The following is a 22,964-nucleotide window of genomic DNA, read 5'->3' on the forward strand; positions in this document are numbered from 1 at the left end:
GGATATAGTATCATCCATTGGCTGTAACTATCATCGTTGTTAAAAGGGTTGTAGCAAAATTGACTTATCGCCTATTCAGAGGACAGGTGATAAAATGTGATTGATGGGGACCCCATGTCCCTCTCCTCTTCACCTGAACAGTGATGTGAATTCACTCAATCAGTTGCTGCCTCCATTATTCTGTTAGTTCTGCGAAATAAATCGAACACACAACGCCACGATCTTTTTGAAAAACTATTATGTAGGTTTATTTCTGAGAAAACCTTATAACCAGAAAACCTATCAATAAATATAAAAAAATAAATAAATACAACAACTGTACAGCATTAACACTGGAGCGAGGAGAGGCGATACAAAAAGGCACATGAGAATAAGTTAGAAAACAAAAAAAGTCATCATCAGGCACTTATAGACGCCCCCCCAGCGCTGGACTCTTATTGCTCCGGACCTGGAAGCCTTTGTGAGGATCAGTTCACAGCAGAGAGGCTGTAAAGATGGCACTTGTGCTGCGCTCCGGGCAGGAGACGGGAGGGAACCAGCTCAATAAACTGCTGTGCAATTTCCTGCACAATATTAGGAAGGAGCAGACATGTGATCGGGACCCGTGGAAGAGCGGAGGAAGGAGCATTAATATTGGGCTCTGCAGTCTTTATGAGGTTATGGGGGATGGGAACGGGTGGAGGTAAAATTAAAAGGGGCCTGATTAGGCTGGGACTGAGCACACACTTCAAACTGGCAGCAAATCTCACATCTATGGTCCTGAAATGTGGCTCCTGGCTCGTACCGTGTTCACAGCAACCGCGGCTGCACATAAAAAAAATATAGTCCATTTCTTCTTCTTTCAATGCAAATTACAGACACCAAACCAATGCCAACCAGTTATTTACTGGCAATGCCCAAAGGGGGTGTTCGGTTTAGTAGGCCAGATGTCTGCGAGGGACAGTAGTCCCTGCAGTGGGATCTGTCCAGTAGCAGAACGCTATGAATTATCCAAAAAAGGAAAAATATATGTAGAACTTAGGAAAGTGCTCTCGTCAGCAAATGTAGCGCATTCTGCGGTACAATCGGAGCTGCATACAATCAGCAGGGTCCTGAAATGAGGAGTCAACAAGAAGAAAGCTCTTCTGCACGTAGCAGCGTGATGAGGATTCCCGAGACGAGGTGTACCTCCCGCCTCACCCTGCAGGACTCCCAACTGGCAAATCAGCACCACAGAGAAAAAGGAAGAACCAGAGTGGCACTCTGAGCAGCACATGGAGGTCCGGGTCTTGCACCACATTTGGGGCCCCTGCAGCCCTCTGTAGTTTCAGGAAAGTTTGGTCACTAGTAAGAAGAATCACGCTCCAAAATGATTGCATACTTCACCAGTTCTTCAAAATGTCTAAGCTGCCAGCGCTTAGATGGGGATGCCCATTTGGCTGGCCTGTTCCTTCAGCCCCAGGATACTGAAGGCGATGCGTTTCTGGTGACCCGGGAGACGAATTCCCAGCTGCTTGACATCACTGTAGAGAAAACAAAGTTAAATTACATATATTACAGAAATGCATGGCCCATTATATATTACAGAAATGCATGGCCTCATACCTAACGCAGGAGGAGGTGCGGAAGCGTCTAAAGAAAACTAAAATTGATAAATCACCGGGCCCAGATGGATTACACCCAAGGATACTAAAGGAACTAAGTGACGAGATAGCTAGGCCGCTATACCTAATATTTCTAGACACTATCAAGACCGGAGTAGTACCATTGGACTGGCGCATTGCCAACGTGGTTCCAATTTACAAAAAAGGGAGCAAAAGTGAGCCTGGTAACTACAGGCCAGTAAGTCTCACTTCAGTAACGGGAAAAATTTTCGAGGGGATTCTGAGAGACGCCATCGATGAGTACCTCAAGGAGATTAAGGGAATAACTCCTCACCAGCATGGATTCATGAAGGGTCGCTCATGTCAGACAAATCTGATCAGTTTCTACGATGAAGTAAGCTCTAAGCTGGACCAGGGAGAATCTATTGATCTTGTATATCTGGACTTCTCTAAAGCCTTTGACACCGTGCCACATAATAGGCTAATATACAAAATGAGGCAGCTCGGACTGGGCGAGAACGTGTGTAAGTGGGTAAAAAATTGGCTCAATGATAGAAAGCAGAGGGTGGTAATAAATGGTTCGTACTCTGATTGGACCACAGTCACTAGCGGGGTGCCACAGGGTTCAGTATTAGGCCCCACTCTGTTCAACATATTTATTAATGACCTGATAGAGGGGCTGCACAGCAAAATATCAATATTTGCAGATGACACAAAATTATACAATATAATTAATGCAACGGAGGACAATGTGTGGCTACAAAAGGACCTAGATAAGCTGGGGGCTTGGGGAGAAAAATGGCAAATGAAGTTCAATGTTGAAAAATGTAAGACTATGCACATGGGCAGGAGGAATGGATGTCACAAATATTTACTTAATGGGGTACCGCTGGGGAAAAGTGATATGGAAAAGGATCTAGGGGTATTAGTGGATAATAGACTAAACTGGAGTAACCAATGCCAGTCAGCTGCTGCAAAGGCAAATAAAGTCTTGGGGTGCATTAAAAGAGGTATAGGGGCGAAGGACGAGAACATTATCCTTCCATTATATAAGGCACTTGTCAGGCCTCACATGGAATACTGCGTACAATTCTGGACACCGGTGCTCAGGAAAGATGTCACAGTGCTTGAAGGGGTTCAAAGAAGGGCAACTAAACTAATACATGGAATGACGGGACTGGAATACCCACAGAGGCTATCCAAATTGGGACTATTTACTCTAGAAAAAAGAAGGTTAAGAGGCGACCAAATAACCATGTATAAGTACATGAGGGGACAACACATGGATCTCTCCCGCGATCTGTTTACACCCAGGACCACGACGGTAACAAGAGGACATCCGCTACGATTATAGGAAAGTAGGTTTCATCACCAACATAGAAAGGGGTTCTTTACTGTAAGAGCAGTTAGACTGTGGAACTCTCTACCGGAGGAAGTGGTGATGGCAAAATCGATAGAGGAGTTTAAAAGGGGACTTGATGTCTTTCTGGAGAAGAAGTATATTACAGGATATAAATATTAGGTTAAGGGTCAATCCTGGTATACAGGCAGGTAGGAACTATTAGGGGTTGATCCAGGGAACAGTCTGATTGCCATTAGGGAGTCGGGAAGGAATTTTTCCCCCAAAAGGGCTAATTGGCTTCTGGCCCTGGGGTTTTTTGCCTTCCTCTGGATCAACACAGTAGGATAGACAGGCTGAACTAGATGGACAATGTCTTCATTCGGCCTTACATACTATGTTACTATGTTACTATGTATTATTGGACCTGACTCATCAGGCCGTTCTTAAACTCGGGGAGGGAGGACACTCACTCTTGGTGCATCAGGATGATTTTGTCCATGGTATTGAACTGTGAGGACATAAAACACTCGGTGTACTGCTGCATCTTGATGGATTCTAACCACTCAGCGATGCTTCTAAAGGGCATGCCCTCAGACCCGCTAGTGCTGGGCAGACGGATGGAGATCCTGTGGGTACATAGAGCACAGTTAGGGGTTACACTCACTGTCGGCACAGGACTTGTGCACAGGCCCTACAGAGCTCAGGAGTAGAAGTACCCACCTTGGGTCAAAGTCAGCCAATGTCTTCAGAGATTCAGGGGCGCGGATCAACTTATCTAGAATGCTGACGATATCTGGGAACTTGGGCCGCCGATTGCGTTCTTGTTGCCAGCATTGCATCATCAGCTGGTAAATGGCGGATGGACAGTCCATAGGGGCCGGTAGCCGGAAACCTTCGTTAATAGCCTTCATGACCTGCAGCAGGTGGGTGGGATGACAACACATAAGCCAATAAGCCTACATTCAATTTACAGTCTATAAGATCCAGTTCTGAGGCTTGCACCTACCTCCTGGTTGGACATCTCCCAGTAGGGTCGTTCACCATAAGACATCACTTCCCACATAACAATGCCATAGCTCCACACATCACTGGCGGATGTGAACTTCCTATACGAGATGGCTTCAGGAGCTGTCCAGCGGATCGGGATCTTTCCACCCTATGAGAGTAAAGCAGGGTGAGTCTTAGTAAAACATCTCCAAGCTGCTACCTCCCCAGGACCAAACTATCAACTGTCCTCTAAAACATCTCCACCCAGGAACAACAAACTGATCCCAAGACAAGCGGAGTCTTAATCCTTGGAGGGCCCGAAATATCCGCACGTTTACTTAAAGGATCAATTTCATGGACTACAAAGCTTATAATACATCAACCCACAGGACTAATGATGGGTTACAACATTCAGGATTTCATGAGAAAACTGGACGCATTCTCTGAAATTCCCTTCCAGATGCTCCAAGCCCTAATCCGGTCTCGCTTAACACATTGCTTGCTTTGTATGGACCTAATTGAACCTCTTAGTATATGGAATACTCACACTAGTTGTATATGTTGCCTCCGGATCATCTTCCAAGACTCTCGACAGTCCAAAGTCCGAGACCTTGCAGACTAGCTGGCTGTTCACTAGGATGTTCCGAGCTGCCAGATCCCGGTGAACATAGTTCATCTCGGAGAGGTATTTCATGCCAGCAGCGATTCCTCGCAGCATGCCCACCAGCTGGATGGCACTGAACTCCCCATCATTATCCTGCAGAAAGCAAAAGGAGAAGCGTCAGGCACAATCCAGTACAGACGTCTCTACCAATCATAGTGCAGATGGGTCCATGTCTATTAATCAAACGCTTTGGTCTATTATACCATTTGTCACAGGTGAAAGCCTATGCCTGGGTCATCTGTCAGTGACGTCCTGATAATGTCACACAGTATAGAATCTATATACACTGTAATAATGTGCCATCGGCCTCGTGCCATCCACACAGCCAGCTGATCGTACTGCTGTAAATTGCTCAGAGCCCCGCAAGGCATTAGGGCCCCATCCTCTGCATTAACTACTGCTACACCCCAGTATGGCATCTAATACCATACACTTTCTGACCGCCCTACCTTCAGAAACTTGTCCAGCGCTCCGTTTTCCATGTGCTCAGTAACGATCATCATGGGTTTATCTGTAGAGTGAAAACATCTATGATTCATATTCAGAAGAAGCAAATAAAAGGAATGACAAAGAAAGTAGAACCAACATATTAATATGAAACTATCTTACATTTGGACACGACTCCTTCCAGGTGGATGATGTTGTGGTGACAGAACTGCCCCATGATGCTGGCTTCACTCAGGAAGTCTATGCGTTGCTTCTCTGTATACCCCGATTTCAGAGTTTTAATAGCCACGGGGATCTCCTTCTTTCCGGGCAGCTTGAGAATCCCTTTATAAACCTCTCCAAACTCCCCTGCAAAAACAGGTTCCCACAGATTAATCCCACCGCAGCCTTAACAAAACCTTCAACTGTTGGATGAATGACAGCTAGCAGATTCCACCAGCATCGCAACACACACACAGCTTAGCCGTAGTCAGAAAGCTCTGGTGGTGGCTTATCTACTGGAAAACAAGTGGATTGGGTGTTGAAATTCACTGTCCTCGATCCTTCTTTCCCCCAACATCTGTGGGGCGAAATTTAGCCCCCCCACCTCCTCCCCATACACATTCAAAAATGTCAGGTTCAGATGACTAAAGTCTAATGTGTATGGAGGCCTTTAGGCAACATCCAGTAATGCCCTGCACCGTGCCTCAATGCACCAAGCGGAGCATGCTCTGTACACTTCTGAGGAGATGCCAGTGTTAGAAGCCCAATCACCACCACTAAACCCATCTAAACCAAACGCCTACCTGCTCCAATAACTTTTTGCCGGGTGATGGCATTAGGAGGGATCTCAGTGGTGAACTTTAGCACAGCCTTGTTAGGGTCTTCATAGGTGTGGGGGTCTACATAAGTCTTGAGAGGTTTCAGTTGTTCTGTAGAGAAATTTGGAAGATGCAGAAAATAAGAGATAGAAGAAAAACAATAAGAAACCAGGAGGAAAATAACAGGCCACTCACCAGATTTGGAGAAGTAGACGTCTTCGGAGGACTGACGACTGCGACCATTTCTTCTGCTGCAATAGAAGAACAAGAGATCAACACAAGGAAGAGATTGCAATGAAAACGACAGAGGAAGAGAAGAAATGGCGCGAGACTTACCTGCGATGTAGAAGAATGACAAATGCTATAACGATTAAGATGATGATTACACCACTCGCTGCCCCTGCGACAATGGCCGTCTGATTTGCCCCTTCCGGCTCTGCAAGTACAAAACCAGGGAACATGAGACATGTGACCTGCGTCTTATTCCCAAACATTTTGATTTGAATGGGAAATCGAGTTCTGCATTAATAGTAACGGGGCTCGTCCAGTCTAAGCTAAGCAACATGAACTATACATTGGGGCATGATTAAAGAGGTTGTCCGAGTTAGGTGAAGTCCTCTCACCGGGTTCCCCATGCTGTAAAATAAATCAGCTGACACCTCTCCCTGCTCGCCCCCCACCGCCATCATCTTTCGAGGCTGCAGTCAGCCTAAGCAGTGTACAAACAAGCTGCTGCAGCCAATGACATCGCCCATTGATGATGACCTCTGTGTGCTGTAATTGGCTGCAGCAGGTGGTTTACGGCACGTCATAGGCATCCTGTAAGCAAACACAATGGAGACCGGAGCCGTCGGATGAGCAGGCAACGGAGAGCGCAGAGCATGAGCTGATTTGTTATTTTACAGCATGGGAGACCCTGTGAGAGGGCTTCCCTTAACTCTGACAACAACTTTAAAGGGGTTGTACCAAAATACACTTAATCCACACGATAAGTGATAAAAGTTTAATTGGTAAGGGTCTCAATGCTGAGAAACCACCAATCCTGAGAATGGGGGTCTATTGTCTCCTCTGCTCCTCACTGCAAAGTTTTATAACCCCCCTATCTTTTTAGGAGTTTACATTGTGCCCCGCTGCTTTTAGAAAAAAGTGGGTGGGGCCTAATGTTCGGGGGGGCATGGCCACCAGCAACCCATCATATTTACTGTAATTTAGGCCAACAACTGGTATAAAACTATACCCGAAACCTACTCGAGCTCGTAGGTGGCATAAGCATCAGTCTAGCCAGATACGACAAATGAGGCTTGCGCCTTTTAATACATTTTTCGCAATTACAGGGGCACAAGGTTTACTTAGTCTACATAAATTTGCCCTTTTGCGTTTTAATTCATCCCTATTTTGTAGACCTCTGGTTGCTGTCAGTGAATGGAAACATTCCTATCTACCTCCAGGACTGGAAAACCCATCTTGACCCAGTCCTGATTAGAAAAGGTGAGGGTTTGTGACATTGCATCAGTGCTGACAATCTTGTGTCCGATAAACGCAGCTGCTAAATCTCTATCCTGTTCTGATAGTTTGTTACAATGTATCGGTGCAGGTAAAATGTGTAATTCTGGAGATTAGGATGTTTACATAGCAGAGGATTGCCTTGGAATAGACACAAGTGCAACAAACCCTCAACTGTAAGTAGTAGGAGACCAGGATGGGTCTTCAGACAGATAAATGAAACTCCCAGCCTCCACTGAAGTCATCAATATTCACCTTCAGGGAGGGTCTCAAACTCATACTCCATGCTGTACGTTCCTGCTGCTTCTGGGGTTTGGGCCTGGATTCGGACGACATACGTTGTGCTTGGAGAAAGTTTTGTTAGTATTACAGAGTTCCCCTCACATCGATGGACGGTGTAACTGTTCCCAACGTTCTAAAAAAGAATGAAAGTCGATGTTCGTTAGTGAGAAAGCCACACACAAACCAACAAAGCAGACTTACAATAAATATTTGGGATGTACCGGTCACTTTACCTTCTTATTGTAGGCCACTTCATACCGCAGGATCCGCTTCTGCTGACGAGGGGAAACTAACCAGGACAGGCTGAGAGAGTTCGGGCTGCGACTCTCCAAATTCACAGAAATAACTTTGGGGGGTTCTAAAAGGTAACAAGAAGTTAGAGCGCCCTCATACAACTTTATCCTCACATTTATACTATCACCATTAAAAAAAAAGCAAACTAGCGGCTCCTTACCTGTCTGGTTGACGCTCACACGCAGCGTTGTGTAGCTACGTCCAGATTTGGGGCCGGACACTCCATTTCGGGCCTCTACAGTAAAGGTGTAGTTCAGGTGAGGCTCCAGGTCACTGATAGTCAGTGAGGTTCCTCTCAGTACTGGAGGGTCTTCCGAGTACTGTACACTGGCATCACATGGCTGGCACTCTCCTTGGTCGGGCAAACACTGCTCACAAGTGACAACATAGAGGACATCTTCACGACCTCCAGTGTTACTAGGAGGCAACCAATGCAGCATTATCTTGGACCCAGAGCCGACAACAGTGAGGTCACGAGGAGCTGATGGGGAACCTACAACACATCACAGATTAGGTTGTATGGCCACAAAGAGTTAACCTGTCCTGGTCCTACAGCAAAACCCTCCATTACTTACTTGTGCACGGAGAAGATATAGGATCCACAGTAGCTCGAAAGAAGCCATCTTGACACAGACAGGACGTCGCACCTGCAGAAGAGGGTTCGGTGTGTTCAGGGCAGGGCTGGCAGGGGCTGTTGGACGCCTCGGCCTTGAAGTATCCGGCTTTACATGCTGTGGAGAAAAGATGCAGAAGGGTAAATACCCCGAAGTAAAGAAGCTTACAAGCATGCCGACAATCCACCCCCAAATACATAGAGAATGAGACAACATAAGAGTCACTGCATAAATACATTACCCCGCTAGTGTTATACTTCAGAGCTGCACTCACTATTCTACAGGTGGAGTCATTGTGTACATACATGACGTATCCGGTACAAATTGTGATTTACAGCTTGTATTATACTTGAGCTGGATAATACAGGATGAACTCAGGATCAGTACAGGATAAGTAATGTATGTACACAGTGACTCCACCAGCAGAATAGTGAGTGCAGCTCCGGAGTATAATACAGGATGTAACTCGGAATCAGTACAGGATAAGTAATGTATGTACACAGTGACTCCACCAGCAGAATAGTGAGTGCAGCTCTGGGGTATAATACAGGATGTAACTCAGGATCAGTACAGGATAAGTAATGTATATGCACAGTAACTCCATTAGCAGCAGAATAGTGAGTGCAGCTCTGCAGTATAATACAGGATGTAACTCGGAATCAGTACAGGATAAGTAATGTAAGTGCACAGTGACTCCACCAGCAGAATAGTGAGTGCAGCTCTGGAGTATACTACAGGATGCAACTCAGGATCAGTACAGGATAAGTAATGTATGTACATAGTGACTCTACCAGCAGAATAGTGAGTGCAGCTCTGGAGTATAATACAGGATGTAACTCAGGATCAGTACAGGATAAGTAATGTATATGCACAGTAACTCCATTAGCAGCAGAATAGTGAGTGCAGCTCTGCAGTATAATACAGGATGTAACTCGGAATCAGTACAGGATAAGTAATGTAAGTGCACAGTGACTCCACCAGCAGAATAGTGAGTGCAGCTCTGGAGTATACTACAGGATGCAACTCAGGATCAGTACAGGATAAGTAATGTATGTACACAGTGACCCCACTAGCAGCAGAATAGTGAGTGCAGCTCTGGGGTATAATACAGGATATCTGGATAAGTAATGTATTAATACAGAAAACCTTTGCACATTATATATGGCAATAATGTATATAAAACTATACTATAGGATGGGTGTGGGTGGAGCTACCAATTTGCATGTTACATAGTCTTAATAAAAAATGCAGATCTCGCAGCTTTCCTAGAACTGCTTTACTCCAGCGGCTCTGCTGGTCAGTAGATCAGGATTCTTGTTTGTCATCTGACAGGAGGAGCAACCAATCATCCTGTCCAACCAGTCCTGTGACCGGCGCCCTCCTCCTCGCGGGGCGCAGCAGGCGGCCGCGGCGCCCTCCTCCTCGCGGGGCGCAGCAGGCGGCCGCGGCGCCCTCCTCCTCGCGGGGCGCAGCAGGCGGCCGCGGCGCCCTCCTCCTCGCGGGGCGCAGCAGGCGGCCTCCGGGTGCTTTTTTTTTTCAGACCGGCAGGAGTTTCAGTAAATGCAGCAGAGGGGCTCAGGGGGATCGTAAAACATAGATGTGAGGGCGGCTCGGTACTCCGGGAGTCAGCCTGGGTTTTATGACAGGAATATAATGCGCAGCCCAGACAGGTAAACGCAATTCATATATTTTACAACGCTTTTATAGAAACCCGACGGCTGGTTAAAAAAAAAAAAAAGCAGCAGAAATACATCGTATTGCAAATAAGAAACAGATGCGAAGCTGCGGCTGGCACAGTCCGCGGACCGAAGACACAGCGCAGATTATGTATGTGCCCCTCCCCCACCCACAGGTGTCAGCACCCCCGACCCCCATCACCTCATTCATAGCAATAAGGGTCAACCATCGTTTAAAATACCTGCATATCCTCTCAACCTGGGGCTGGGGGCGCCCGGATCAGAGGGAGAGGACAGGATTACGACCCCCACCCCTCCCCCACTCCCTTTGAACAGCGGGGAGGCGGAGCGGAGCTGCAAGTGGTTAAGACCTTAAAATAAATGCAGGTTTCCTGCCTGGAGCTAAAAAGTCAAAATCGCTGAGGAAACCTGCCGGACGGAACAGCAAGATGGCGAACGACACCGACGAGGTGAGGAGAGGAACAGGTACTACACCGGATCATCTCACGGGCCTGGAAAAACGGAGCGGCAACTCCGCCAGCGATGGCCACTAGGGGCTGAAAACTACGACTCCAGGAGCCAAAGCAGGACGGAGCTTCGTGGCAACAGAGTCGCACCGCCATAGCGCATCTACCGACGGCCGATGCATTCGTGTTGCGAGCTGCAATCAACGCAACAATTGCAGAAAATCCAAAAAGCTTGAATTTCGGTTACCAGACGCACGTGACTTTTCCACCGTAGACATCAAGGCAAGTCACACGCGACGGCAACTTACCAGCAAGCGCTCTACGATTTGGCTGTCGCAAACCGCACGCAACAGGTCGAACACATTACTTCGCCACGTGACTTCTCCAAGATGATGTCGACCAAAAAGACTTGCGCCAATGTTTCAGAGCTGCAATTTGGCTGTTAAATTGTAAGCGAGTTGCGGTGTCTCTGGTGGAAACGTCGCGTGCGACTTGCAAACGTGTCGATCAGAACAGGAGGAATTTATCAAAAGTAACTCAACGGAAAAATGAAGCAGTTGCCCCTAGCAACCGGACTCCAGCTCTTACCTTCCAAAAACGCACTTTAGTAAATCGGATTGGTGGTTTCTTTTGCGTTACTTTTGATAAATCTACCCAAAATCTTTGTAAAAATCAAGTGAGCGAAGTGAAAACATGGAGGGAGCTTGTAGGAGAAGCCCCCGGTGGATGCAAGCTGCACGCACCCCTCTGTCGTCTCCGCAGATTGATGGAGGTCAATGGAAACTCTTGACCCGGCTTGTCGACTGCAGTAACATAAAGAACAATTTCCCCACCAGACCGAGCGGGAGCCATTGTGAGCGGCTGAATGGATTGTAGGACAATGGGGAGGATAAACGAGGAGGGGCCAGGAGCATCTGCCAGCAGCAGGGGGCCCCCTTCAGGACTCGAGCGGGGCCCGACACAGCCTCAAAAGGAGGCATTCTGATAGCAAGACGGCCGTATCCGTGGGAAATGGCTGGAGCGAGACGGTTGCATTGTCCTAGAAAAATCATCAAAGGACAGAGGGTCTTGCTCCGCTGCAAAGGGGGTGGGAGAACTGCGTTAAAACAAATAGGAGCCACACAGTGAGCACCGAACAACGGGCACCAGTCCTGGCAACCGTCCCAAGACATCAACCACGGGCTCTGGACAAACACATTACCAGGCCTACGCTCCAGAGAACCATTATATTATATTACACTTCAATCAGTGGTCTCGCACCAGTTACTACAAGGAGGGGGGCGGCAGCGTTCACAACATCAGACCCCCCCAGTAAGTGATAACATTGCAACGGTCTAAAATGCCACGAAGGATGGGATCTTGGTGGCCATGTTCAAGTCCTATGAAGCAGCAGTGGGGTGGGGTGGGGGTCTGGACAGGTTACAGTGGTCTTCTGCCATTGACGTGGAAGGGTTTAAATTCCAGACCACAAGGACAGGCAATAGCAGTCGATAAAAAGGAGGTGGGGGTCCGGACCACTATAACTTCGCCAGGACCTGAACCCCAACATTACGCCCCACCGCAGTCAGCGTTGCCCCAGCTTTGCTCTCCTGGAGGGTCGGTGCGATGAGCAGGACTGAGAACGCAGGATCAGGCTGCATGCGATCGCCAGATCGCATCTAATGACTGTCAATGCGGTTGCGTTGCAATGAGACCTAATGTGAACGCAACACAAGAGAATCCAGCTTGGCCGAGTTGTGCCATCGGCTGCACCCAACTTCGCTGCCACTTGGCTTTTGTGTAGCACCCAAATTGCAGCTCTAAAGCAGCCGCAGACAAAGTTGCCCAACTTTTCTGAGCCCTCGTGTCGCTTCAGTGTCTGCTGTGTACAATCTGCATTTTGCCAACCACCCCTTTGTCTGGGATAATCCCCTCTGACAGGTACAATGTGTGACCTGGGTGCTCTTCTCTCCCGGCCTGAGGGGGAAGCCATGGTTGGTGCAGCTGGTGGGGAGGTGCACAAACAGCCATCGCCCTGGGGCACTGACTCCCCCACCGCCTCATACTGACCTCTGACCCTAATTTGTTAGGACAACAAGAACGTTAATCCCATCCTTGTCTGCAAACCAGCAGTTGGCACTGAAGCTGCGCCACAATGTAAACCTGGCGCAAGGTCGAGGAAGATTTCTGGTTGGCAAAAGTCCTGTTGTTGCATGTGCAGCTGGGGAATTATCCTATTAAGAGGGTGATGCCACTTATGGCCCAATGCAGATAAGCACGAGGCCTTGTAGCGATAAGCTGGCACCTGGCACGGGCAGCGAAGAGGCACACTGCGGGGGAGCGGGGTGCATGGAGACGAGGACGACACATTATTTGGCCCTGGTAATAGACACTGTATGGCCGTCAAGGTCAAGACTATCCAAATTTGCCCATCCTCCTGCAGCGGCCCCCACGCTCACAGCTGGGGAGATAAGCTTATGGCCGGAGCTGCTCCTCTTCTGAGAACAAGCAGAATCTTGATCGGAATCCAAGACATCAGCTCAGGACAAGTCTTTATTTGTAAGAACAGAAAGTGGAGCTCAAGATAACTTTTTCCAAACCTCCCTGTATCAGTACAAGACGCCTCCGCAGCCCCTACCCCCCACCTCCACCCTGATAACTGCAGGAATTAAGCTTCTGCACCCTACATGCCCAACATGGACCACATTAGCAGGGCTACATGCCAACACGGGTCGCATGGTAGTAAGATCGCTGTGTCCCACTGCAATGTGGCATCTAATGATTGTCAATGATGTCATGTCGCGAACGTGCGTCACGTAACACTTAGAATCCTAACCGGTGGGATTTCGGTCACAGGTTGTCGGTCACATGGGTGATGCGACTTTATGCCAACAGCATTGCGGGCGACGAATTGCGTCAATGAGGAAGAGCTGCGATCGAGTCCCGAGATTAATTAGCGTTTTCTCGTTCATTCACAAGGGCATAAAAAAAAAAAATAAAAAAAAAAAAAGAGTCAGGACCTATCTTTTGACGAAGCATGAAAAATCGCCAATGTGATGTCATTTTTTACGTGCCCCAAAATCGCCCAGGTGAATAAATGCATCGGAATCCGATGCTTCACATGGCGGGCGATTTTCGTCAGTTTATTGCGGCTGTGACAGTCTCAGAAAAGTTGCAAGACGGAAAAAAAAAAACAAGAGCCGCTTCTTGTCCATCAGGCTACTCTTACACGCAATCATTAGATGCGACCACGCGGCGTGACACTGCGATCTTCATACGGCCACATAGCGCAAGCCTAGCAGCTAAATTGCAGCTCTGAAACAGTCATAACGACAAGTCGCACAAATTTTTCAGTCATGTGACTTTTCTGACTTTTTGCCACGCGACACGTCGCAGTGTAGCCTTAGAGAGTCTATGAAAATAGTAATAAAGCAGATGGAACAATACCTCTGCAGCGCCACCTATTGGTCTATAGAACAAGGATTGGGAAAACCAAACATGGCTGATCTTCGCCTTTCCCCAGAGAGCGGCAGGAACTTCGTTACCCACCATACAAGCAGCAGTTAGTGGAAAAATGTCCCTTAGGCTCCATCAAATTCACAGATCCGTTTTTCGCTTGTGGTTCCCGCTCGTTACCGCGTCTTCAGGACACCAAATTCCATAGATCACAGCGAACAGTTCAGACAATCACTACAATGCAACAGAACAGACTAGATTTTTCGAAAACCGAGCGCCGCCACCTATAGGTTGTATGAATAATCCCGTCGCTCGCTCCGCGCCAACACAGCGCAACGCACGGATGAGAAAATCACCAAAACCTGTTAAAGGAATGGTAACGAGTCTATTCCCTTCGGGCATACATCTACGCCGCAGGAACCCAGAATTAACTCTTCCCAAACCTGCAGAGGCAAGCAGCAACTAGAGGGGGTGCCGGGCGCAAGGACCCCCGGGATCGGGACCGGTTGGGAACGCGCTCTTCACTCCTGTGAAATCCATCGATGTATTCTGAATGTAAAACATTTTCTTGCGCCAATCTTTGCAGTTCTAGCTTCTGATCCGGCACAAATTCCAGCGTCTCCACATCGGATATCCCGCACAATACAACGCTTCCTGTTTTCTGGCCGGTTTGGGGGTTCCCATCCTGACCTGGATGAGGGCTGCTGTGAACCAGCCGACCTCCGGATGTAACGAGGAAGCCGCGCTTCCTTCTGCGATTTGTGCTGCTAAATGTGACATCCCATTCGGGAACGACCCCCTCCCCAATATGAGTTACAGGAAGAAATGACTCCATCCTCCTAATGCAGAAGAGCCATTTGGGGCTTTCACTAGAGCCTTGTAGTAGTGGGGCCCTAGTACCGACTCCAACTAGGGGCCACATCTGTATACTCTCCCCATAACAATAGGTTCATTGGATTCCTATTGTGAACATGTCCCAGTGGCCCATGAAACAGACAGGAGTTCTGTCAACAGTCCAGTGGACAATACCCCAAGCTCCCAAGATGGCGGCTTCCGGTAGATCTGCGACGTAGCTTCCGTTAAAAACAAAAGCCATATATATTCGTGCGGTACATTGCGCTATTCCCCCCCATGTGTGGTGGAATCTGTAAAGGCGCCTCCATTGCAGATGTGAGCAGCGCTGCAACCCCAGCTGTGTGCAAGCGATCCGCGCAGAACACCATCCAGGCTCCACTTTAAACACGGCTGTAAATCTTCGGAAGTGAAACCCAAGACGGCGGAGGCGAGGACGCAGCCTCCAAATATCATTTCCTGAAGGCCTGACACCTGCCAGCACTTCATGATGGGAGAGGACCCGGCCGCCCAGCTGAGGTGCGAGTCACTGACTGTCATCTGCTGACAGCACCACCCCATTCCCACGGTTCTTGGGACTAATGAAGGCCGCGACGGATCACCTGTCTGCACTGAATCATGTGTGACACACGGAGAACAGGCGCTCCTGGCTCCACCACACACCTTGTATAGGGAGCGATTATATCAATGGTCATTATGGGGGGGGGGGGGGGGGGGTCGCATATATTGGCGCCATAGTGGGACGCTTTCGTACAGTTGCAGTTGTGTCTCTGGATACAAGGTCTTCACGAGATGCAGAATTCTCAGTCAAACGAGGAGCTGCTGGTCACAAATAAAGGCGAAACCGTATCTGCATTCCCATCCGCTCTGGGGTGAGAGAACACGATGGGAATTTGTACTGACCACAGAAAAATAAATACCGATATAGCTCCAGAGCTGCGTTCCCAGAACCCGGGGTCATCCCCCCGCAGATCATGCCAACACGCACTGACTCAGCGAGAAGGAGGGGGCGCCGACCCCAGGGGGCCTCGCAAGAAAGCAGCTTTATTTACTCTTTGGGAGCGGTGGGAATGGCGCTGAATACAGATATCTGCCGCGACCGACTGCTGCTTTAATCAGGCAGATAACTGATACAACGTGAGGAAAAATGTACAGTGCGGCCCCCCTCCCGCCGGCTCTGAGGTTTCGGTACAGCCGGGGTCTCGGTACCTCATTCCTGACATTACTGAGCATAAATCCCGTAGCGACACCTGCGGCTCCATCCAGACAGACAACCTGCTTCTAATAAAAGCCTCATTAAGTCGAGGCTTCTGACAAATCTCTGGCGGCGGCCCCGTGTGCGCGGAGGAGACGCTCCACCTTATGTGGTTCCTGGGATGGGGCGAGGAAATGATGAGATTTGCCTAAAATCACAGAGCTCAGGAAATGACTGACCCTACTGGCTGCAAGGATGGAAAAAGGAAAAGAACTAAACGGGTACGACTAACCGGGCACTGCGTATCCTGCCGCCATCCCGGGTCTTAAGCCTTACATGGAGTAAGTCGTCTCCAGAGCAGTAACACATTATATACAAACTGCTCAGAGAAAGGGAGGGAACACTTAGAGCTTTTACCAAGATGGCAAGTTATCCCGTACCCACACCACAGGGCATAAACTGCTGATTGGTGAGGGTCCTGGCGCTCTCAAGAAGGGGACCCCCGTGTCCTCTTCTGCCTGTCACTGCGGGGGTCACTTGTCCGTCTCTCCTCATATAACACCTGAGTTCTGCCATCTGCTCCAGGCTCTTGTGCGGGGGGACATAGACCTCCTTAGATGCGCCATCCTGGAGGAGCAGGACCCCCTGTACCACCTGATTGTACAGCAGGTGGCGCCTCATGTATCAGGAGTGACAAGAACAGCAGCAGAACTAGAGAAGAATCAGTCAGGAAGGAGAAGGAGAGAGGCATAGTCTCCAGTCCCTTTTTGGGGGGGGGGGGGGGGGGGGTCTTGCTGTCGCCTCTCCGGCACTCCTGTTGTCACTTTTATTTGCACCAAAGCAGAAGAAATGGATTCCCAATCGCTTCTGCTTCCTAACCGGATAGATTGCGATCCACAATGCGAAGTGACTTGGAGATATACTGCGGTGATTAAGTGTATATTACTGGGTTCACAGAACGTTTTTCTCATCGCCGCCGCCATTTCTTGTTAGTTTAGGCGAGAGCAGATAAGTCCCCTCTGATCCGAGAACATAAAGCAGACAAGAGGGAAAGGTGATGGATAATCCACACATAGAAAGCCTAAGCCTGCGTGATCAATCACCGAGCAGAGCGATCTCCCAGTCCTTGCGCAACAACCTCTGCGAAGCGCTGCTCGGATCGCGCTCCATCAATAGTAAGCTCTCTGTATGTAAAACCTTCTGGGAACAATACGAACATTTGGTAAATACAGCAGCCATGAAATATGTCGCCCCGCAGAGCGCTCCTGACAGCAGGAAATATGATTTCCAGCATTAGAAGTGAGGCAGTAGAAAAAAATGGAAGCCAGGAGAGAAGAAAGTGCGGAGAAGTCTCCAGTCCAGAACTCTCCTCTGGAAAAGATCTCGACTTCCAGACACCGTCGCCGCATTCCTCAGACCGGCTGTAAGCGCCATGTGTGTCAGCGAACAGTATCAGCCATTGTTTCCCATCAGAAGCAGCATGAACCTGACAGAGGACTGGAGCTCCGCGACGAGCAGCGTCCTGGTGACAGGCGAGCGGGAGGAGGATATAGGAACCGACAGTCAGCTTGTAGCTGATTAAAACCTTATGCCTCAATGCTGCTTTCTGAAGACGAAGAATGCAAATATATATCCAGCTAACAATGAAAGCTGCTAAAGACCAGTGGTCACAGTTCATATAGAGTCATGCCACAGAAGAGTCATTGTGTACATATGTTACATATTCTGTATTATACTCCAGAGCTGCACTCACTGTTCTGCTGGTGGAGTCACTGTGTACATACATTACTTATCCTGTACTGATCCTGGGTTACATCCTGTATTATACTCCAGAGCTGCACTCACTGTTCTGCTGGTGGAGTCACTGTGTACATACATTACTTATCCTGTACTGAGCCTGACTTACATCCTGTATTATCCTCCAGAGCTGCACTCCCTATTCTGCTGGTGGAGTCACTGTGTACATACATTACTTATCCTGTACTGACCCTGAGTTACATCCTGTATTATACTCCAGAGCTGCACTCACTATTCTGCTGCTGGAGTCACTGTGTACATACATTACTTATCCTGTACTGAGCCTGAGTTACATCCTGTATTATCCTCCAGAGCTGCACTCACTATACTGCTGCTGGAGTCACTGTGTACACACATTACTTATCCTGAGTTACATCCTGTATACCCCAGAGCTGCACTCACTATTCTGCTGGTGGAGTCACTGTGTACATACATTACTTCTCCTGTACTGATCCTGAGTTACATCCTGCATTATACCCCAGAGCTGCACTCACTGTTCTGCTGCTGGAGTCACTGCATACATACATTACTTATCCTGTACTGCTCCTGAGTTACATCCTGTATTATACTCCAGAGCTGCACTCACTGTTCTGACTGTACACCCGGCTGTAATCATGATACTTCCCAGAATGTAAATCTCCACAGCAAACTGAGTGCAGACAAGAAAGACAGGAAATCAAATTTTAAGAGGCCGGCTGCACTCGAACAGGTCAGATTCCGCAGCGGCGTCCGCTCGTACCTGTCATTTTTTTTGGGTGGGGGGCGCTATTCTGCTTGTCAGGCCCACATACTACTGCAGTATAACAGGTAAGTTACAGGCTCATAGATAGAACATCATTTTACCTTGACATTCGTCCCCCACTTTCTCGTATCCAGCCTCGCAGATGCACTGCCCAATGAGCACCAGCCATTCTCCATCTGTGTTGCAATGCATGGTGGGATCATCCCCTACTGGAACAGCGTTTTCCACACATTTTCCTGTAACCGTTGTCAAGGACTGAGTGTCGGTACCCGCAACAGTCTCTGGGAACAGCGCCATTCCTTGTACGACCGCTGGACACTTTTTATAGTAGATACGGACAGAGAGCAGCGCCACGCAGGCGCCGATGTCCTGAAAGGCCAGGTAGAAGCCTTTCTTGGTCAGCTTTCCCACCGATCGCACTTCAACGTTAAGCTTGAGGTTACGTGAATTAATATCGTCCTGCAGGGTGATTTCATCGGGGGCGATTGTATCGATCTTGATGAAGTGTCGCTTGTGGAAGCTGATGCCAACGTCCGTGTCCGACTCCATAAAGTACAGATTGAAAGTCTCTTTACAGGTCCCCGAAACGCCAGCGAAGCTGTTGCAGTCCCGGACGGTGAAGTGCAACTCGATGAATATGCGCTGCGCCTCGCTGCGGTAGATCCAGCTGGTGCGGAGCCAGTTATCCTGCTCGCCTTCCTGCACGTTGCAGACCGTATACATGAAGATGGCGCTACCATTTCTCCAGTCTGGCAAGAGATCCCACTGCAAGAGACAAGCAGAACGTGAGACGCTCGCAATGCTAAACTGGAGTCATAGGAGGGGCGCATGGGCTCCAACACGGCAAATCTTTATCAGCTGCTGCCATAAAATTAACGGTGCCAGCCGTCCATAACATCTCATTCCCAGTTCCAGGAACCCGTCGGTGGTAATTCATGGTCAGCGCCTTTCCCACGTCCGCTGCCCCAATTACCGTGAAAGCTTCAGGCCAAACACCATAATTACAGTCACGATAATTTATAAGACGCCCCTCGTATGATCTTTAAAGATCTGTGTCACATGTGGGAGTGACCACTTGACCCTCACATGTCATTAAGTGGCTGCTGATTGGGAAGAATCCCCTGGGAATTAAGGCAGTCATTGCATTAATTAACCCTTCATTTGCTTCCTCAGAGGAGATAAGCCAGGTGGTCTGTTATATTCTAGGGGCTCCATAAGACAGCACCTGTCAGGAGTCATAATCGAAAGTGACCATTTAAGGAACAATTCCACCTAAAAACATTATCTGACAAGACCCATAGACAAAACTGAAGTCCCTGTAACAGCGTCGTCATTGTCCATAGCATAAATCCCGACCACTCTCCAATGTCATCCTCTTAAAGGGGACCTGTCATCGCCTAGGAGAACCATATACTAGGTTACAGTGCTCATAGGACACGGAGCGTGATGTCTGGGGATATACTTTGCATACTTACTTGGCTCTCCATTTCTGCACTCGGCACTCAGTCTATGAGCGTGACTCTTCTTCAGTCGAAGTGGTCACTCCCATAGACAACAGCATGTGAGAGCATGCATTGGCTGAAGAGTCACCTTCTACGGGGAACCATTGCCAGGAACTCCTGTGAATCAGCTGTTTTCTGGGCCTGTGCACTAAGCCGATTTCTGCAGGAAGCAGACAGCTCCATTTTCACTACAGTGGCCAGGCTTGGTATTGCAGGCCTAGCTCGCATTGAGTTGAATAGCCAAGCCAAGCCTGATCACTGGGTATTCACAAGGACTAATTTAATGGCTTAATACAGTCCTTAATATGTATTAAAATAGGACATGCTGGGTTTTCTTTTTTTCACTTGACCCAAAAACGTGGGACAATTATGCACACGTGAACACATCCATTGATATCAACTGCTTCTCCTTACTTCATACTAAATATGTGCATAAAACGGTGCTTATTTACACCCGTGTGAATGAGCCCTTAGTCAGATTTGGGCCATGTAAGGCAGACACCGATCAGCTGACGAATGAGCGAACACTCAACTGTGACTTTCATCGGGCATGTACGTGTGAACGAGGCGATGTACAGCCGACTTATGGAGACAAACTAGAAGTATGCTCATTCGTCCCCATAAGCAGATTCTCAGCCTGTGTAAAAGAAAATGAAACGTGCGCCAATCGTTATGCTTGTAGTCATTCGTTACATCAGGCCAAGAATTCGGCTAATGTACTGTAAAAGCAGCCTTACTTGTCTGACCGGCCAGCTAACGATTTAAGCAGGTGGGTGTGCTTTGTTCGGGTCTGCATTGGAGGATCCGAATAGATCAGTCCCAAAACCCAGACGACATATCGCAGCACGCGGCACTATTTCATCCTGGAGAACCACGGAGAGTATGACCAACGCAGAGGGACCCCACTGTGGTTAATGTGGCGCATTTGTCACCATTCGGCTCTCCCGTACTTCGGATCCATTCCTGGCAGGGATTCCGTTTTTCTGCTCCCATGACGGAACAGAAAAACAGAATTCCTGAACAGATGTGAGCAGAGACACCCGATTATACATTAATGAGACTTTTTATAGTCCTGCGCACGCAGCGGAGCCGACATTTCCTGATTCAAACTTGTGCCCTTCCCAATTAAAAGGTGTGATGGGATTCGGCAGCTAATGATTAAACTCGGCAAACACATTTCACGCCGCTATCGGAAAGAATTCAGGTGACTGGAAAGACAAACATCATATATAGAGGAAGGTGAAGGGCGGCACAAGGATCTGCGCCTCTGTACTCCGGGATGTATTACTTACCCCTTTCCCATACGGGTTGGTGAGCCAGCCGCTCTCTCCCTTCAACTTCTCGAAATCCAGCAGAGTGACTGAAATAAAAAAAGAGAAGCGGACGGTCAGTGATGAGGAACGAGAAAGATTAGGACCAAGTAGGGACCAATATATGAATGGGGGGGGGGGTTTGTTGGCCAATGATAAAGGCGCTAAATGTAACGTGTTTCAGGCCTCTAATGTGACATGCCTGCGTACCGATCTAGTTGGTGCCACTACACGTACCAGCGATGGCCCATATAGAGCATTTAATAGAAGCCAGCTGTGTGGTTATGTAACGACTATGTAGGCCGCATTCTTCCACTGTTTAATAGCTCCTAATCACATGTCCAGACCGGCGCACAACGCAGAGCCAAAACCACCTCCGTGGGCACGCAGCCGTGTCAGCAAGGGAATATCAGGACAGGTTGTGGAGCTCAACATCTGGCAGGGAGCACTAGAAAAGCTGACTCACTGGAAGAATCACCAGGATCAGGTTCTCCAAATAGGACTGCGGCTGCAGCCAAAAAATGTGCAATCCCCCTCACCCCACCCGACAAAGCAGACGCCACGAAACAGAAACTAGCAGCACATCCCCATCTGAACAGATCCCAATCCAGGTAGAAGTGCCCCCATATTACACATAAGCACTCATCTCCGGGGAGAGGAAGCACACACTTCTAGGCTCGCAGGTGCAGATTTCCGGTACAACCCTGGAATGTCAGAGGTGCGTTCCCAATCCTCGTGCCAGCTCACCCTCCCTGGATAAACACTGACAATGCAAACAGCATGGCATGCTGGAGAAGCGGATATGGCATAGAACCCTTCACACCCCGCAAGTAGAACCAGTGTACGGACTGTCCATGCCATCCTGTGGCATACCCCTATGATGTCAACTGACTGCCGGCTCACCATCAGTGGCTGCTGGCTAATAAAGATCCAACGTGGCCAGTCCATGCCACCATGTAACCATCACTCCCGACAGAATTAAAGGGGTTTTCCATTTGCAAACTATTGATTATTTGTCCCCAGGATAGGTCATCAATAATAGACTGGCTGAATACTGTTTAGGAACCCTGCCGATCAGCTGTTAGCTAAGCTTGTGCACTCATGTCTATAGTAAGCAGACAGCTCCGCTCTAACTGCAGTGGCCAGGCTTGGTATTGCAGGCAAAGTTCCCAATCATTTCAATGGGAGTTTGGTCTGCAATACCAAGCGTGACCACTAGAGTAAGAAAAGAGAGTGAGTGCACCAGCCCAGCAGACAGCTGATCAGCATAGGTCCCAGGCAACAGAGTCCAGCCAGTCAACTATTGATGACCTGTTTAATCACCCCCTACGCGTTCCAAAATCCAGCACCGCTCACATAAACAGAAACGCTAAAGATTTGAAACTGCGATTCATGTGGACGATGAACTGAGGATTTCACAAGATGTTTATGCGTCTTCTCTCTTCTGGAAGCAAAACCCTGGCATGTTGGAA

The 22,964-nt window shown here is 48.5% G+C and overlaps 1 protein-coding gene across 1 annotated transcript in view; it reads right to left on the reverse strand.

Moving 5' to 3' along the window:
- Positions 1 to 221: 221 nt before the first annotated feature.
- EPHA2 (EPH receptor A2) overlaps positions 222 to 22,964 on the reverse strand; it is a 29,204-nt gene continuing 6,461 nt past the window's right edge. The window contains exons 2-17 of the mRNA XM_066606319.1: positions 21,475 to 21,542; positions 18,782 to 19,445; positions 8,478 to 8,633; positions 8,063 to 8,395; positions 7,842 to 7,966; positions 7,582 to 7,741; positions 6,160 to 6,259; positions 6,019 to 6,074; positions 5,809 to 5,934; positions 5,186 to 5,371; positions 5,026 to 5,087; positions 4,460 to 4,669; positions 3,932 to 4,081; positions 3,646 to 3,839; positions 3,396 to 3,551; positions 222 to 1,502 (exon numbers count right to left, since the gene is read on the reverse strand). Of these exons, the coding sequence (XP_066462416.1) occupies positions 1,397 to 1,502; positions 3,396 to 3,551; positions 3,646 to 3,839; positions 3,932 to 4,081; positions 4,460 to 4,669; positions 5,026 to 5,087; positions 5,186 to 5,371; positions 5,809 to 5,934; positions 6,019 to 6,074; positions 6,160 to 6,259; positions 7,582 to 7,741; positions 7,842 to 7,966; positions 8,063 to 8,395; positions 8,478 to 8,633; positions 18,782 to 19,445; positions 21,475 to 21,542 (2,852 nt within the window). The 3' untranslated portion in view covers positions 222 to 1,396. The remainder of the gene's footprint in view (positions 1,503 to 3,395; positions 3,552 to 3,645; positions 3,840 to 3,931; positions 4,082 to 4,459; positions 4,670 to 5,025; positions 5,088 to 5,185; positions 5,372 to 5,808; positions 5,935 to 6,018; positions 6,075 to 6,159; positions 6,260 to 7,581; positions 7,742 to 7,841; positions 7,967 to 8,062; positions 8,396 to 8,477; positions 8,634 to 18,781; positions 19,446 to 21,474; positions 21,543 to 22,964) is intronic.

Source organism: Eleutherodactylus coqui, chromosome 6 (genome assembly GCF_035609145.1).
Source record: "Eleutherodactylus coqui strain aEleCoq1 chromosome 6, aEleCoq1.hap1, whole genome shotgun sequence".
Classification (NCBI taxonomy): domain Eukaryota; kingdom Metazoa; phylum Chordata; class Amphibia; order Anura; family Eleutherodactylidae; genus Eleutherodactylus; species Eleutherodactylus coqui.